Genomic DNA, 14,724 nt, shown 5'->3' on the forward strand with positions numbered 1-14,724 from the left:
AGAAAGGAAAAACGTAATACACACAGTCTCTTAGTAAACATTTTCCCAAAACACAGCAAAGTTAAACTAACTGAAGTCAGCTAGTAGAGAGGGGAGAGACAAATACAAAGTACTCTAGAACTTCATGGTTACCTTACTGGGATAATAAGGTCAAACAGGTTTTTGTTGAATAGAGGAAATGATGCCTTGAATCATAAAATATCTAAATCTGTTTAATACTGAGCCTTGTGGAACTACATAAACGTGACAAGAACAAACTCTAAACAGATTAAATAACATTCTCTTTATTTAATCCATTTTATTCCATTCTGGTTATTTAAATGCTGAATGGTAGAAGGCAATCTACAAGGCAGCTTGAAAACTACACACGTTGATAACTGACAGCAGCAACAGCAATTCTAGTCTGTAACAACTGTCAAACGTTTCACTCTACTGAAAGAAAACTGTTTAAGTGTAATTAAGCATGCTTGAGGAGGTAGAAACTTGAAAATAAGAGCAATTAAAAAATTACTCCCTACTTAAATATTTTCCATTATAATAAGCAAATGTCCACCCAAGTAGATTGCAATTAAGAGCAAATATCTTAAAAGACAGCAATAGAGGAAAAACTAAAGAAAGAAACCATTGCTTAAACAGAACTAGTAATGACTTTAGACAAAACTAAAAGTAAAACTAAACCATCCATTGAAACTGTCAAGGCTTACTTCAAGAAGATTCCATAATACAAAATAGAAGCCTTGGTCCTGTTTTTAACCAAAATAAGGCTGACAATGATAAATGAGTAGTTATCATTTTAATTTATTCTCTATGAAAACAGATTAACAAGATACTTTTATATTTAACACCTGCTTTATAAAAATCTGAAAGAAAAAAGGTCAACACAATTTACAAATCATAGAAATGAAATAAAACATAACTCTGATAATACTACCAATTTTTATGTCCCTCAAGTTTCATTCTAAAGTTAGCAAACATCAAAGCATCTTACTTCAACATGGTATTGGGATATATCTGACACGCTGCTGACACTATCCCGTGCATAATTCTTCCTTTGTTCTGAAAAAGAAGTTTAAAAAGCCATTATTTACCCATGAATAGGCTGATGTTCATATATCAGTGTCTCGTGGCCATCTCTAAAACTAGTCTATCTCATATATAAGTACAGTAATACAGTAGTATAAGTCACCACTGTGAGTTGTATCTGAAAATACACATCATTCACATTAAATGAAAAAGTCATGAGAAAGCTTACATTATATGCAAGAACAATTGGACCCAACATAAATGTTCAGAATCCCAAAGGTTAACAAGATTATTAATGTTGTAAAAAAAAGTTATTTTGTGTAAAGATTTTATTAATCGGGGACCTCTTCTTTGGCAAAAAGATAAAAACTGGCTTGTTAATTTCAACTTTTAATGCACTGAGAACAAAATGGAACTGCAAATACTGTCACAGATGCTGTGTTATATGAGTTAGACTACATTATTAAAATAATAAACACTGCAAGGAACGTGTCTCACCACATCCACACCATGGAGAGTGTTAAAGGAGAGTCAATCATACTCATTGCCATTAACTTTAACAATTTTCACACATCTACAGAACACACAAATGTGATACTCAGAATTGTAGATATAAGCTGTTAGAAAAAATAAGAAAGTTAGGTAGAAAGTTTCTGCACCAACTATTTAAAAAGCAAAAAGCAACCTTTGTTTTTCTTTTGTAAAATGCTGCAAAACCAAAATAAAATATGTGAAGGCAATATTTTGTATTTGCTGCTTTCTAATCAAGCAACTTGATTATTTGTAAATTTGCAGTTGCCCTATTTTTTCTAAAGCAGCATGCTATGGTGAAAAAGAACTCTAAATGGGAACCAGAAGAGTTTTGATTCTCACTTTGGCTCTGTCATTAAGTAGGAGATTGAATTTAGCAAAACTCTGGATCTCAGCACCCTTATTGTAAAATACAAGGGTTAAATAAGATCAAACTTCAAGACTCCTACAGTACTAAAATTCTCTATCTGTCTCTCTGTCTCTATCTCTTTCTCTCTCTGTCTCACACACACACCTTAGCTTTCCTAATAACCTTTTTTTTTTTTTTCCCCAAATATAAACCTGTTTCTTTCAGGTAGTATGGAAACTTTTAGATTTTCCTAAAGTTCTGCTGAACATAAAAGCAGAGCAAGTACAAAAATGTAAAGCACATATACAGACCAAGAATGTTAACACATAGAATTTTTTTAAACTTTGATAAAAGTAATGACTTTTCATTTACATTTATCTTAATGCTTACATGAAAATATAAATATGCCTTATATTATATCACTATGATATTATTCTAATATATTCTATTTTTGCTTTTGCAGCATTAAAGTTACTTAATAAAAACAGACACACTACAAAATTCAGTATCTGCTACCTTTCTTTTTCTGTTTGGATGATGATCTGAAGAAGTATGATCCGTCTGGGCCTACCAAAACAATGTGACCAAAAAGAAACATCTGGTTTCACCTAAAATTTTCTATTCTGTTATGACAAAACATAAACCTTAATTTACAGATTTTAAAAAGTGAACAACCATAATTTTTCTGATTATTAGCTGAGGATTCATCAATGTGAGATATTAACAAATGGATAATTTTTCCTGGGAAAACCATTATAACTTTTAAAATACAATGTATAACTCAGGGACATATCTGAGAAAAGCACTTTTAGAAATAATCAAGATTTCAGAATCACTGATTCATCGTATTCTAACACAATTCTCCATGGCCAACTCAGAACATGAGGGTAGTTCTGTTTCCTCTGGTCTGATCTAAGGACACTAAAAGAAATGGCAGTGCTTGCCATGGTCTCCAATTTTGATATGGCAACCCCAGGATGTTCAAATGCTTTTGCTGAGTCTTTCAGATACGTGATTGGCAAACACAGTTGAAGGTCAAAAATATTATGTTTTGTAATTAAATATTCTCATTATGAAATAGTAAGACTTTTTTTCCCCCAAATTTCCTAACACATAGTTTCTCAACCCCACAGAGACGTACTTTACAAAAATAGAAAAACACTATTTGATAGTATTCATAAACAGCATGATGTTAACTGATTACTCTGATTGCCTAAAAGATATGGTACCATTTCTAATTTTCCAAATCAAGGATCCATTTTAGGAATTCCTAAGCTCTTTCCCTCTCACGTTACACAATAAATAAGATGAATGTGTTATAAGAAATTACCTTTAAAAATCCTAAAAATGTATAAATGCTGTAAGGTGGATTTATAAATAAACTAGTAGTTTCAGTGATTTAAGTCAATGAATAAATAAAAGTTACTATTAACGTTTTCATAGGAAATTTTGAAAAAAGGCTCCTAAAAGGCAATTATAGTACATTTATTTTTTATGAAAATCATATGTATTCTCAAGTACGGCTGTAAAAAGGAATTACGCTCCTAAGCCTGAAAAATCTCACCCAAAGCCTTAAAAGAGTGTGAAAAGCCTAAATAAAGTCTCCATGATACTCAAGATAAAGTCCCTCCTGACGTTCACCACTTTCTCTAACAATGGTTCTCAACCTTGGCTGCACATTAGAATGAACTTTAAAAAAAAAAAAATACTGCGCTCCCCACGCCTCCCAGGATTCTAATGTAATTGGCCCAGGATGCAATCTGGGCCCTGGGATTTGGAAAAGCTCTCCAGGCAATTCTAACGTGCAGCCAAGGTTGGAAGCTACTGTCCCCAAATCTGTGCAAGTGGCAACTCATCTACCACATCTTATCTCCTTAAGTTGAAATTTTTTTCTTTCCAAATTAAGAGCCCAAATCACGGTCAAATAGTCTCTCTCTCTGAATCAATTAGAGCCAGGAACAAATTTTACTTGGTTACAGTACCACTGATTGTGTTTCACGGTTTTTCCTAATAGCTTTTATCCCATGGACCACAATGTACAAACCCAAAAGGATGGACGAATTCAGTCGCCAAAGATGAAACTCCTTTACACATCACTTTAGCATTCTTGAGTTGATGTGCTGCTACGAAAACTGATATTCTACTTCTGGATCGGGAACTTAAACTTAGGTCTCGGCGAACTTTGGATGAGTATGATATATCACGGTAGGTTCATCAGTTGCACCAGATGTACCACTCTGGGGTGCTGGTGATAGCGGAGGAGGCTAGGCTGTGTAGGCATATGGGCAATCTCTGTACCTTCTCCTCAGTTTTGCTGTGAACCTAAAACTGATCCCAACAACGTCTTAATTTTAAAAAATTAGCTTGCATCTAACTCTTCAATGAGTACAATGCAACTGTAACAATATGCAGCCTCCGCATTTAACCTTAATTCTCGTTTCGCCTATATTGCTGGTTATGCATAAGAGAGCAGGATTTGAAACAGCTAACACTCAGAAAATTGTTATTCTCTCTTTCTCTGAAAACAAAGTGTTGCTTCCAAAGTAAGGACTTGATTATTAAAAAGAAAAAAATGTTAACATAAAAGCAGCTGCTGAGTAGTCCTCTCCCTAAATAAAACAATGGGCTATAGTTCATATTACTTTACACTTAACAAAACTTTCAACCACAGTAAAGGAGAATTCCTTTCTCACTATTTTAGTGTATAATTTCCATAGAAGAGAGGTGGCTTAGTGGGAATCAGTAAGAAGCACTGAGTAAAAATGATAAGCTCTCATTATCTAGGCAACTATAATCACAGATTGACAAATCAGTATCTGAACAAGATAACTTTTTAAAATCAAGGTCATCTTTACAAAACTACATTATTTAAGAATTAATTGTATTGGCCAGTCCAACAAGTCGTTAAAATGGCTTATCCCCGAGGAGAAAAGAAGCTTTAAAACTTCCAGGTTAAGGTGGAAAAATTGCCAAACTGTCTTTTTGAGTCACAGGCACTGACATACTCTATGAAGCAGAATTTTGACTCTACCATCGCCCAACCTCCTGATAGTATATAATCAAGGGCCTTTTACTTCTTAAGAATTTCAAAAAGCTTTTTCTTAGAATATTTATTTTTTCCAAGTAGATCACACCTTGTAAATAATGATGAGTATGGAGATAAAAGAAGTGGGTTTTAACCCTTCAGTGCCACCTGAATGTATAAGAGCTGGCCTGAGCTTCAGTTAGGACAAGGAAACAGAGAGCCTAGTTCCAAACCAGGATCAGGAGACAGAGAGAAGCAGAAAGAAAAAGAAAGATAAGGACAAAAAGAAAAATACGTGGGGTAGATATCTGTTAAGAAAAGTGGTATATTCAGGAATACTGCTCTGAGAACGTGAGTCAAGCACTATGTAAAAATACAGGAGATTTTACAGTCAAGTCAATTATACAGAATGAACTGTATAGTCTATAGATTACTTATGCTCACTTCTTACCAGTACCTCCCTGAGAAGAACAAAGAAAAGCCGGATAAAACAAATATCTTTTCCTACTTGTTAACATCACAAAAATGTTCAAACTTAAGGTAAAATGAAACTCGAGAGAGTGCCTGTCTGTCATGTTTATCTTTCACTACCTGCCCTCCCAACAATACTATAAATGTTGGTCATGACAATAAAGTATTACTAAATGATAATTCTGTGAAACTTACATTTTTCTGGAGACAGGATGACTTTAAACAGCTGATTATTTATGGTAAATGGTCATATTCCAAATCCAGCAATATCTAATTTAAAGGCACGTTATTTTTCTAGGAAGTTCAGCTGTTCAGCACACAGCAAAGAATCCACACTTAAATAAGCCCTCTGAGTGGCAGACAGAGATGTTACAATGGCTAATATTAAAATCTGTGCATTTTAATGTATAAGGGGGAGGACTCTCAATTCCCCACTCAGAACCTATGTACACTACGCACAAGATTTCCTATTAGTTTCTCAGCCCACATGTATCAGAAGCAATGCTAGAAGCAGGCATGTTACCAACAGGGAAAAGTTCATATGAGGTTATTAAAGCTGCGTGGGACCCAGACACATGGAAAAAACAGCCTCAACTACTCCAAAGGGAAAAGATTCTGAATGATTTGGTGTAAAGGTAAGGAATGCAGCCTCTGAGCACATGGCAGCACACAAGCTCGTGTGCACGCCACTGACCCTCTGAGTCATGGACAAGAGATTACAGGAGCCACGCCCCAACAGAAGGGAATGTTTTAATACTTTTTACAAGCATTTCCCTTAAAAGCTATTTTAAAGCTTAAAGACACTGACAAGCAGGTTAGCCGGAAAAAAAATGTATAGCATTTTCAATTCCCTGATTAACAGCAGCCAAATGAAATGTTACTGTCATGAGATAAGAAAAGAAAGAAACCGTACAAGAGAGAAATTAATACGCATTTCCTATTTATGTTGTCAGGGACTTTAGTGACTCAGAGCCTCTGACATGCTGGCTTTGAAATTTCTTGTACAATAATAAAGAAAGGACAGTATAAGGTTATTAAAACTGCAGCACATTTTAAACATTTTTCCTTGAATAAATTAACACATAAAGAAGCTAACTTATTGTCATAATTGTGTAGTTTGCATTTACAGAATTTATTAAAAAAATTTCTAGTGATATCTGGAATGTAAGCTTAAAAACATATGATAAAGGGGCTTCCCTGGTGGCACAGCGGTTGAGAGTCTGCCTGCCGATGCAGGGGACACGGCTTCGAGCCCTGATCTGGGAAGATCCCACATGCCGCAGAGCAACTGGGCCCGTGAGCCACAGCTGCTGAGCCTGCGTGTCTGTAGCCCGTGCTCCGCAACAAGAGAGGCCGCGATAGTGAGAGGCCCGCGCACCGCGATGAAGAGTGGCCCCCCCCCTGCTCGCCACAACTAGAGAAAGCCCTCGCGCAGAAATGAAGACCCAACACAGCCAAAAATAAAAAAATAAATTAATTAATTTTTTAAAAATGAACTGCAGTGTCATAAAAAAACAAAAAACAAAAAACAAAAAACATATGATGAAGATTACCCCTTGATCCTGTCAAAGTATCACTGTGATTAGATGTATAACATCATTTGGAGGTAACAGTAAAATATTAAATTTGAGAGCCTTGATGAATCTGAGGGCTCAGGACAAAAAGTGATTCTCCTATGCCCTTCCTCACTGCCATGATAGGCTCATTACTTCTATTTTTTCATATAAAATTACCACAGTATTATTACCGTTTCTATTTTGTAGCTGAGGAAACTGGGACCAATGGGTTAAACCATTTGCTCAAAATGGCAGCCCTTTGGTAGAAAGTGCCATGCATGACTCAGCCACAGATCGTTTGGCCTCCCAAACCCCTGCCTCTCTGAGAGTCATCCTGAAGCAACCTGGATGGCACATTATGGTGTCAGACTGCAACGTGTTCTCACAAAGAAGGCCAAGCTGAATGAAACTCCTGATAGAGTAGCTAGCCTGTGGTCGGTGTAAAAAAACAGCGGTCGTTACCGTGAAACTCATGTTGCAGCGCGCTAAATAACACCTTCATATCCCAGCGAAGCCCACGTACCAGCCATGAAAACAAATGAATTCTTGAAGGATTTATTCAACTGGTTTAATCACCGTGAAAGGAGAAATCTTCAAGAAAATGCATACATTGTGACACAGTAAATGACATTACAAATCTCTCCTTTACCAAGTTTCTAGTTACAAAAAGAAGTTAAAACTTCGCAGACTGGGAGGCTAAACACTCCCAATGTTAACTAAATATAGTTAAAACTTCAAATAGAATTTGTTCACTGCAAAGGTTTGTTCAAAACCTGGACGTGTTTCTCCACCGTCATTCATGCATCTGACCGTTCATTCCATAGGCATTTATTGGGAGCCTGTCGGAGAGCAGGCATACTGTGTGTGTGTGTGTTTGTGGACAGCAAGCTGGGAGGGAGAGGTGAGTATTAGCTACAAGGAGGAATGAAACATCACCGGCAACTTCAAGAGACTTAAAACCCTCTGACTTCTAAGCCTAACACACTGTGTGTATAAATATCTCTTGCATTTGCCCCTTTCCATCCCTCTGTTTATGTCCTCTGTTTTACCAATATGCTGTTCATTGGCCTCACACTACACAAGATTAACTGTTATATTTTCCTACCATCAAGATTTTTAAAGTTTTGTGACTTTGACAAATCACCTCACCTTAAAAAGGAGCCTCAACTTGCTTTACACGTAAAAGGGGAGAGATACAAATTTACTGCTTAAAAGCCAAAGATTCAATCATTGGAGCTATGACTTTATGAAATTGCTCCCAACACAAAAGAAACATGAACATTTGCAGGTGAGTGCTACTTTTTATTCCTTATTCCTTTCTTAGCTTTCTGAAAATAGACTTTTGGATCTATGGTATTTGTGAGATGATTAATACTCTTCCTCCTTAACAAAAATCTTCGGGCTATTATTTAGATATCTGACTTACCTACACTATTTAGGTCTCTGATTCACCTACTTCCATCCATGCTCATCAAATCCATGCTCAACTGCTACCCGAGTGATCCAAGACAGATATGACCTATTATTCCCCCAGTTAAAACACTTCAGTGGCCATTCCTTGTAAACAATGTCCAAATGCCTTAGTGTCGCCCGTGTTTATTTTTCCCATCTTATTTCCCGGTGCACCACCTTAACTGTTTGCAACTCATTGATGCATTATATTCAATCTACAGGTATTTACTGAGCATAAGTTATACATTAGCCACTGTGCTAAGCTTAGGGAATCTTGAAGTAAACAAGGCAAATGTGACCCACCTTCAGAGAGCTTATAGTCTAGTTTAAAAGGGTTCATACAACTGCTTACAGCACCCTGCAGCCCCACAAATGCCTGGAAAATTTCAGGGCTTAATCTCTCTATGAAATCCCTCTTGCCTACCTGCCCTGCTCACATAGAAGAGCTGACCCTGCCCCCCTCCTCCACCTGCGTCTCATACACATTGCCATCCAAGCTCATGCAGCACTTTATCATAACAATACATGCACGAGTCTACCTCACCAAGACAGTGCACAAGCAATGACCGTCTCCTATTCACCTTTGAAATGAATCAAAGGACGTGGACACAGAGACTGTGAAGATCACGGCCAAGCACACAGAAACACGTCATAACTTTCTGTCTAGAAATGAAAGACTGAAGGAATTGATTATCTTCGCAAAAACAACAAAAAAAGATTTTCCCCTTTTCAGGTTCTTCAAGTCATTCTGTAGAGTGCAAGTCCCTTAAGTTCAAGGACCATATGTTACCAGCCCTGTGCTGGGCACATGCCAATCACAAAATAAGTATTTGTTGAATATATTCTCTAGATATACAGTTCATAATGACTAGGCCATGGTAAGAATGTCACAATATCGTACTCAAGAGAACTGAAACCAGCGCTAACCAGATTGACAAGGCCACAAGAAAATGTATCTATGTATGGTATAAAATCCATTTTATGAGTGTATAATTTGAGTCCTAAAGTCTAGTCACTGGATATAAAGGCAGAGAAAGAATCACAAAACCTTAGAATGAGTCATTCTTATCACAGTCAAGATATTGTAGCTCTAGGTGACATAAAAAGAAAAGAATTTCAAATTTAGAAAATGCTATTCGTTCCTATAGTAGATAATAACAATAACAGCAAATACATACAGTGTTCTTTGCTTGCCAGGCACTGTTCAAAGCATTTTACATGTACTAACTCATTAAATTCTCCTGTCAACCCTACAAGATATCTCCCTTATACACACAAGCAAAATGAGGGACAGACAGAATAATTTGCTCAGCTAATAACTGGATTTGCACCCAGGACGTCTGGCTCCAGTGACTTTGCTCTTAACCACAATACTAGTCTCATTCTTTATGGTTGCATAATAATAAAAGGCCATGCAGACCCTGTGAAAGCAAATGCCTTCCTAAACATATGTGGTATATTTCAGGAGTCCTTAACTTCTTTGTAGTATTGACTTCTATTTTATATTTGAAGTTAAAAACAACAACAACAGCAGTATTTATAAGTGAGACAATAGAGGGAGGACAATGGAAGTTAGAGAAGGATCTGAAAGAAATTATATAAGGGCTGTTGGTCATACTGTAACACTACCTAAACAAACATATCATTCATAATTAGATGGGAAAATCCACCTAAGGTACTGGTACCGTGCAAAAAGACTCCTTAGAAAGGACTGAATACATTTCATCTGTAGTTCTAAATTGTATGACAGCCAGCAGAGATTACAGCTTTGGTAGCTTCTGTAAAAATTATTTTTAAAATAATCCTTATCTATCAATCGCTACTTCATTCCCAATAATATAAACAAGGCATGGGTTCAAGCAATGGCTTTGAACAAGTCATTCATAAAAGGTAAGTAGTTAGAAATAGAATTATACCCCATTAAATATACAAACATACCATAGAGAGCCTTTGCACTTGTTCTTGAACTGTGTTCTCTGTCCATGGAAAAAGTGGGTGATGATCCGTAGCCACTGTAAAAAAAAAAAAAAAAAAGGTCATTGTGCTGAGTTAAAGTCCAAAGTAAGCAATAAAATGTCAAAACTACAAATAAAAATTCCAGTGGACCACAATCACCATGTGTTTTTAAAGAACATATAGAGTTTATACAACCAGCTCTGTAAAAAAGAGCCAGATACTGATCCAGTCAAGAAATAGGCTATTGGATCCTGATCCACCGTGGATGGAGGCTGCTACAAATGGCAACCTCCTCTCAAGCATCAAGTCAGAACCGCAGCCAAGGAGATTCAACAAGGTTGAAGCTGCCTTAGAAGAATTTAAGTTTGCCATACTAAACTGAGTTGTGAGCAGTGATCCAATCATAAAAAGTTCTCAATCATTTAAACTGTAACGAAATAGACACTACTTTCATAAATACTTAAAATGCAATTAATGAAAATAACACGTTATTGTTAAATATGACCAGCTTTACCCGGTACTTCTAGCTTACTGTTGCTGTTATGTGAAGTAAATATATTATTTGAATTTTTAAAATTTATTCAGTAAACATTTATTAAGCCCTAAAATCTAGAAGAATGAGGGGTAAGGCGGGGCGGGGGGAGGGTACTGTTAATAAAACAAGTAAAAAACAAAAGTTAAAAAAAAAGATAAATACTTAAATAAATAAATAAAAATAAAATAAAACAAGTAAAATGGTTACCACAGAATGTGACATCTGGGTCAAACTAATAGATATAACATCAAATAAGGACTAAATTTTTATAAGGATGCCCAAGAAGCCATCACTGGCATTTAAGCAGAATCTAAAAGAATGGAAAGCAGCTCTTGAGGCAGGTGGAGAATTAAGTGAGGAAAAAGCATGTAGATCTGGCTCAAGAACATGCATGACGCCCGAGGGGAAAAGCATCTAGTGGGATGTGCTTGGAAAAGATGAATGACTCGAGAATCAGGGAAGGCAAATAGAGGACTTAAGGATTAAACTTCTATTCTCTAGAGGGAGTAAATATCTTTATACAGGGAAGTATCATGATCCAAACAACTTTTTAAGAAAGATAATCCAGGAATTAATGGCAAGGTAACCAGATGGAAAGGTGCTGCAAAAATTCAGGTAGGAGGGCTTCCCTGGTGGCGCAGTGGTTGAGAGTCCGCCTGCCGATGCAGGGGACACGGGTTCGTGCCCCGGTTCGGGAAGATCGCACATGCCGCGGAGCTGCTGGGCCCGTGAGCCATGGCCGCTGAGCCTGTGCTCCGCAACGGGAGAGGCCACGGCAGTGAGAGGCCCGCGTACAGAAAAAAAAAAAAAAAAAAAAAAAAAAAAAAAAAAAAAAAAAAAATTCAGGTAGGAGATAAAGGCCACAAATAAAGTTAGAAGAGAAAGAATAGTTCGGGACAGAATCAAGACTTCCTTAATAGAATAAATTATAATAAATTAAATTCATGATTAAATGGATATTTGTTATAAGAAAAAGTAAAAAATTGAGGGTGTGGCAAAACTTTCTGGTTTGAATAAATTGATGGCCAAGATGAAGATAGCACTTGACATACTCCCCTGGTGTCTCTTACTGACCAACACCAAAGGGATTTGCAATCATCTTTGTAAAGAGAAAGGTGAAGCAATGTGAACAGCCTGGTTCCGAAAAACGTGAATAACGTGGCTGTGAAAAATAATGAACTCTACACCATGATGGCCAATATAAAATAACAACAGTATTAACCACAACATAAAAGGGAATGAATGGCCACTTAAGTCAGGGAGGTGATTTCAAATTATATCTAAAGCCAGAGACTTGTCTCTTTTTGTTTTACACAATGGTAAATATCTTGAGAGGCTGGGCTGGATGACATTTAACTTTCCTCAAATGCAAATATTTTACAAATAACAAAATAAGAATGCTCCAGAGAAAGTGAAAGCTATGAAGTCGAGTATGTATCCAACTATGGAAAGCAATAACAAATAAAATACCAGAACATAATATCTTCTATTAGATCACTATCATTGGGGTTGATATTACTTAACCATCTTTTTCTTATGAGACACAGTAAACTTTTAACAATAACATATCTTAGTGTTAGAAAGAAATTGTATATTGAGGAATGAACTACATAAGAAATGAAAGAGATCTTTTCATTGAAAATACAAAACAATTAAAACCACCAAATCAAATTTTAAAAACCAAGAAATTAAATATAAAATTTCCAACTTACTTCATTTGAGATGGATATATTCCAAAACCACTGGGATGATTAGAAATATGACCATTCATTGTGACTTTAATGTTCTGAAAAAAGAAAGGTACATGGATTGAAGGCAGTAGAAAGGTTGAGACATCTCAGTTTTAAAGTTTCTCATTCAACAAAATATGTGTCACTTCCAGGATGATGCTAGAAATATAAAGATCTCCACTCTCAGAGCTCAGGCTCCAGAAGTACAGATGGACATATAAACAAAGATCAAATTGGTATTTAACATTAACATACTAAAATTGTAAGCAAATATGAGAAAGAAAAATTTTAAATATAGTTCTGAACCCTCTAACTACCTAAACATAATTCTATATTCCACTCAACCTCATCATTGTCAGTTTTATGAAACATTACTTGTTTAATGTTTCATTATGAAAGTAATATAAACTCAAAAAATTAAAACACTTGAGAAATATGGAAAAGCACAAAATACAAAAAAGGTACAGAGGGGAAAAATATCACTGAGAGCCCTATCATTTAAAGATAACCATTAGAGTTTCCTTAAAGAACTAAAAATAGAACTACCCTATGACCCAGCAATCCCACTACTGGGCATATACCCTGAGAAAACCATAATTCAAAAAGAGTTATGGGCTTCCCTGGTGGCACAGTGGTTGAGAGTCCGCCTGCCGATGCAGGGGACACGGGTTCGTGCCCCCGTCTGGGAGGATCCCACGTGCCGCGGAGCGGCTGGGCCCGTGAGCCATGGCCGCTGAGCCTGCGCGTCTGGAGCCTGTGCTCCGCAACGGGAGAGGCCACAGCAGTGAGAGGCCCGCATACCACACACACACACAAAAAAAAGTCATGTACCACAATGTTCATTGCAGCTCTATTTACAAGAGCCAGGACATGGAAGCAACCTAAGTGTCCATCAACAGATGAATGGATAAAGATGTGGCACAGATATACAATGGAATATTACTCAGCCGTAAAAAGAAATGAAATTGAGTTATTTGTAGAGATGGATGTACCCTGAGTCTGTCATATAGAGTGAAGTCAGAAAGAGAAAAACAAATACCGTATGCTAACACATATATACGCAATCTAAAAAAAAAAAAAAAAAAAAAAGGTTCTGAAGAACCTAGGGGCAGGACAGGAATAAAGACGCAGACGTAGAGAATGGACATGAGGACATGGGGAGGGGGAAGGGTAAGCTGGGACGAAATGAGAGAGTGGCATGGACTTATATATACTACCAAATGTAAAATAGATAGCTAGTGGGAAGCAGCTGTATAGCACAGGGAGATCAGCTTGGTGCTTTGTGACCACCTAGAGGGGTGGGATAGGGAGGGTGGGAGGGAGAAGCAAGAGGGAGGAGATATGGGGATATATGTAAATGTATAGCTGATTTACTATGTTATAAAGCAGAAACTAACACACCATTGTAAAGCAATTATACTCCAATAAAGATGTTAAAATAAATAGATAAAAATAACCATTTAACAGTCCTGTCAATTTCCTCCAGTTTTTTCCTGTATCTAGTTTTTCTTCCTTCCTTCCTTCCTTCCTCTCTCCCTCCCTCTCTTCCATTTTCTTATTTCCTTCTTTCAAAGCACATCTGACAACATTCTATATATATACTTGGATACACCTTTTTCTTCAAGACGATATTCATTTACACAATCCTTTCACTTTTCACAAGAAAACAACTTTTTAAATTAACGCCAGATATTTATCTTCAGAAACCATTTTTAATCTGTTCCACAAATTGAACAAATTTCCTTCAAACAAGATAAATGCAAATAAGTAAAACTTCCTTACTGCCAAATCCAACGGCCTTTTTTTTTTCTCCTAGACGGTACAGCTACACCTGAATTATTTCTATTCACCCCTGAACATGTGGCCCTTCCTGCTTTCTGTGGCACTAAACTATTTTGGATATTGTCTTACTTTTCTGACTTTTGTATAGATTACATTACTATGTCTTTTCAATAACTGAGAGGTAGGTAGGACATATCCCAGCTTTATTATAAGACACAGGCAAAGAGTAGAAATATTAACAACTACTGTGTGAGTTATCTGTCAGGTACTATGATGGATCCTGGCACTACCAAGGTGATCAAAAGAGACATAGT

At 36.6% G+C, this 14,724-nt stretch overlaps 1 protein-coding gene across 34 annotated transcripts in view; it reads right to left on the reverse strand.

Annotated features, from left to right (window-relative positions):
* Positions 1 to 14,724, reverse strand: part of EPS8 (EGFR pathway substrate 8, signaling adaptor) — a 188,131-nt gene that overhangs the window by 58,643 nt on the left and 114,764 nt on the right. For 17 of the 34 annotated variants that reach the window (XM_067008772.1, XM_059080181.2, XM_059080183.2 and 14 more), the window contains 4 exons: positions 12,611 to 12,684; positions 10,346 to 10,419; positions 2,420 to 2,470; positions 989 to 1,056 (listed from right to left, as the gene is read on the reverse strand). In XM_067008772.1, the coding sequence (XP_066864873.1) occupies positions 989 to 1,056; positions 2,420 to 2,470; positions 10,346 to 10,419; positions 12,611 to 12,669 (252 nt within the window). In that variant the 5' untranslated portion in view covers positions 12,670 to 12,684. The remainder of the gene's footprint in view (positions 1 to 988; positions 1,057 to 2,419; positions 2,471 to 10,345; positions 10,420 to 12,610; positions 12,685 to 14,724) is intronic. The other 17 variants (XM_067008782.1, XM_067008784.1, XM_067008778.1 and 14 more) reach the window with 1 other exon arrangement.

The sequence above is a fragment of the Kogia breviceps genome, chromosome 12, assembly GCF_026419965.1.
Source record: "Kogia breviceps isolate mKogBre1 chromosome 12, mKogBre1 haplotype 1, whole genome shotgun sequence".
Lineage (NCBI taxonomy): Eukaryota > Metazoa > Chordata > Mammalia > Artiodactyla > Physeteridae > Kogia > Kogia breviceps.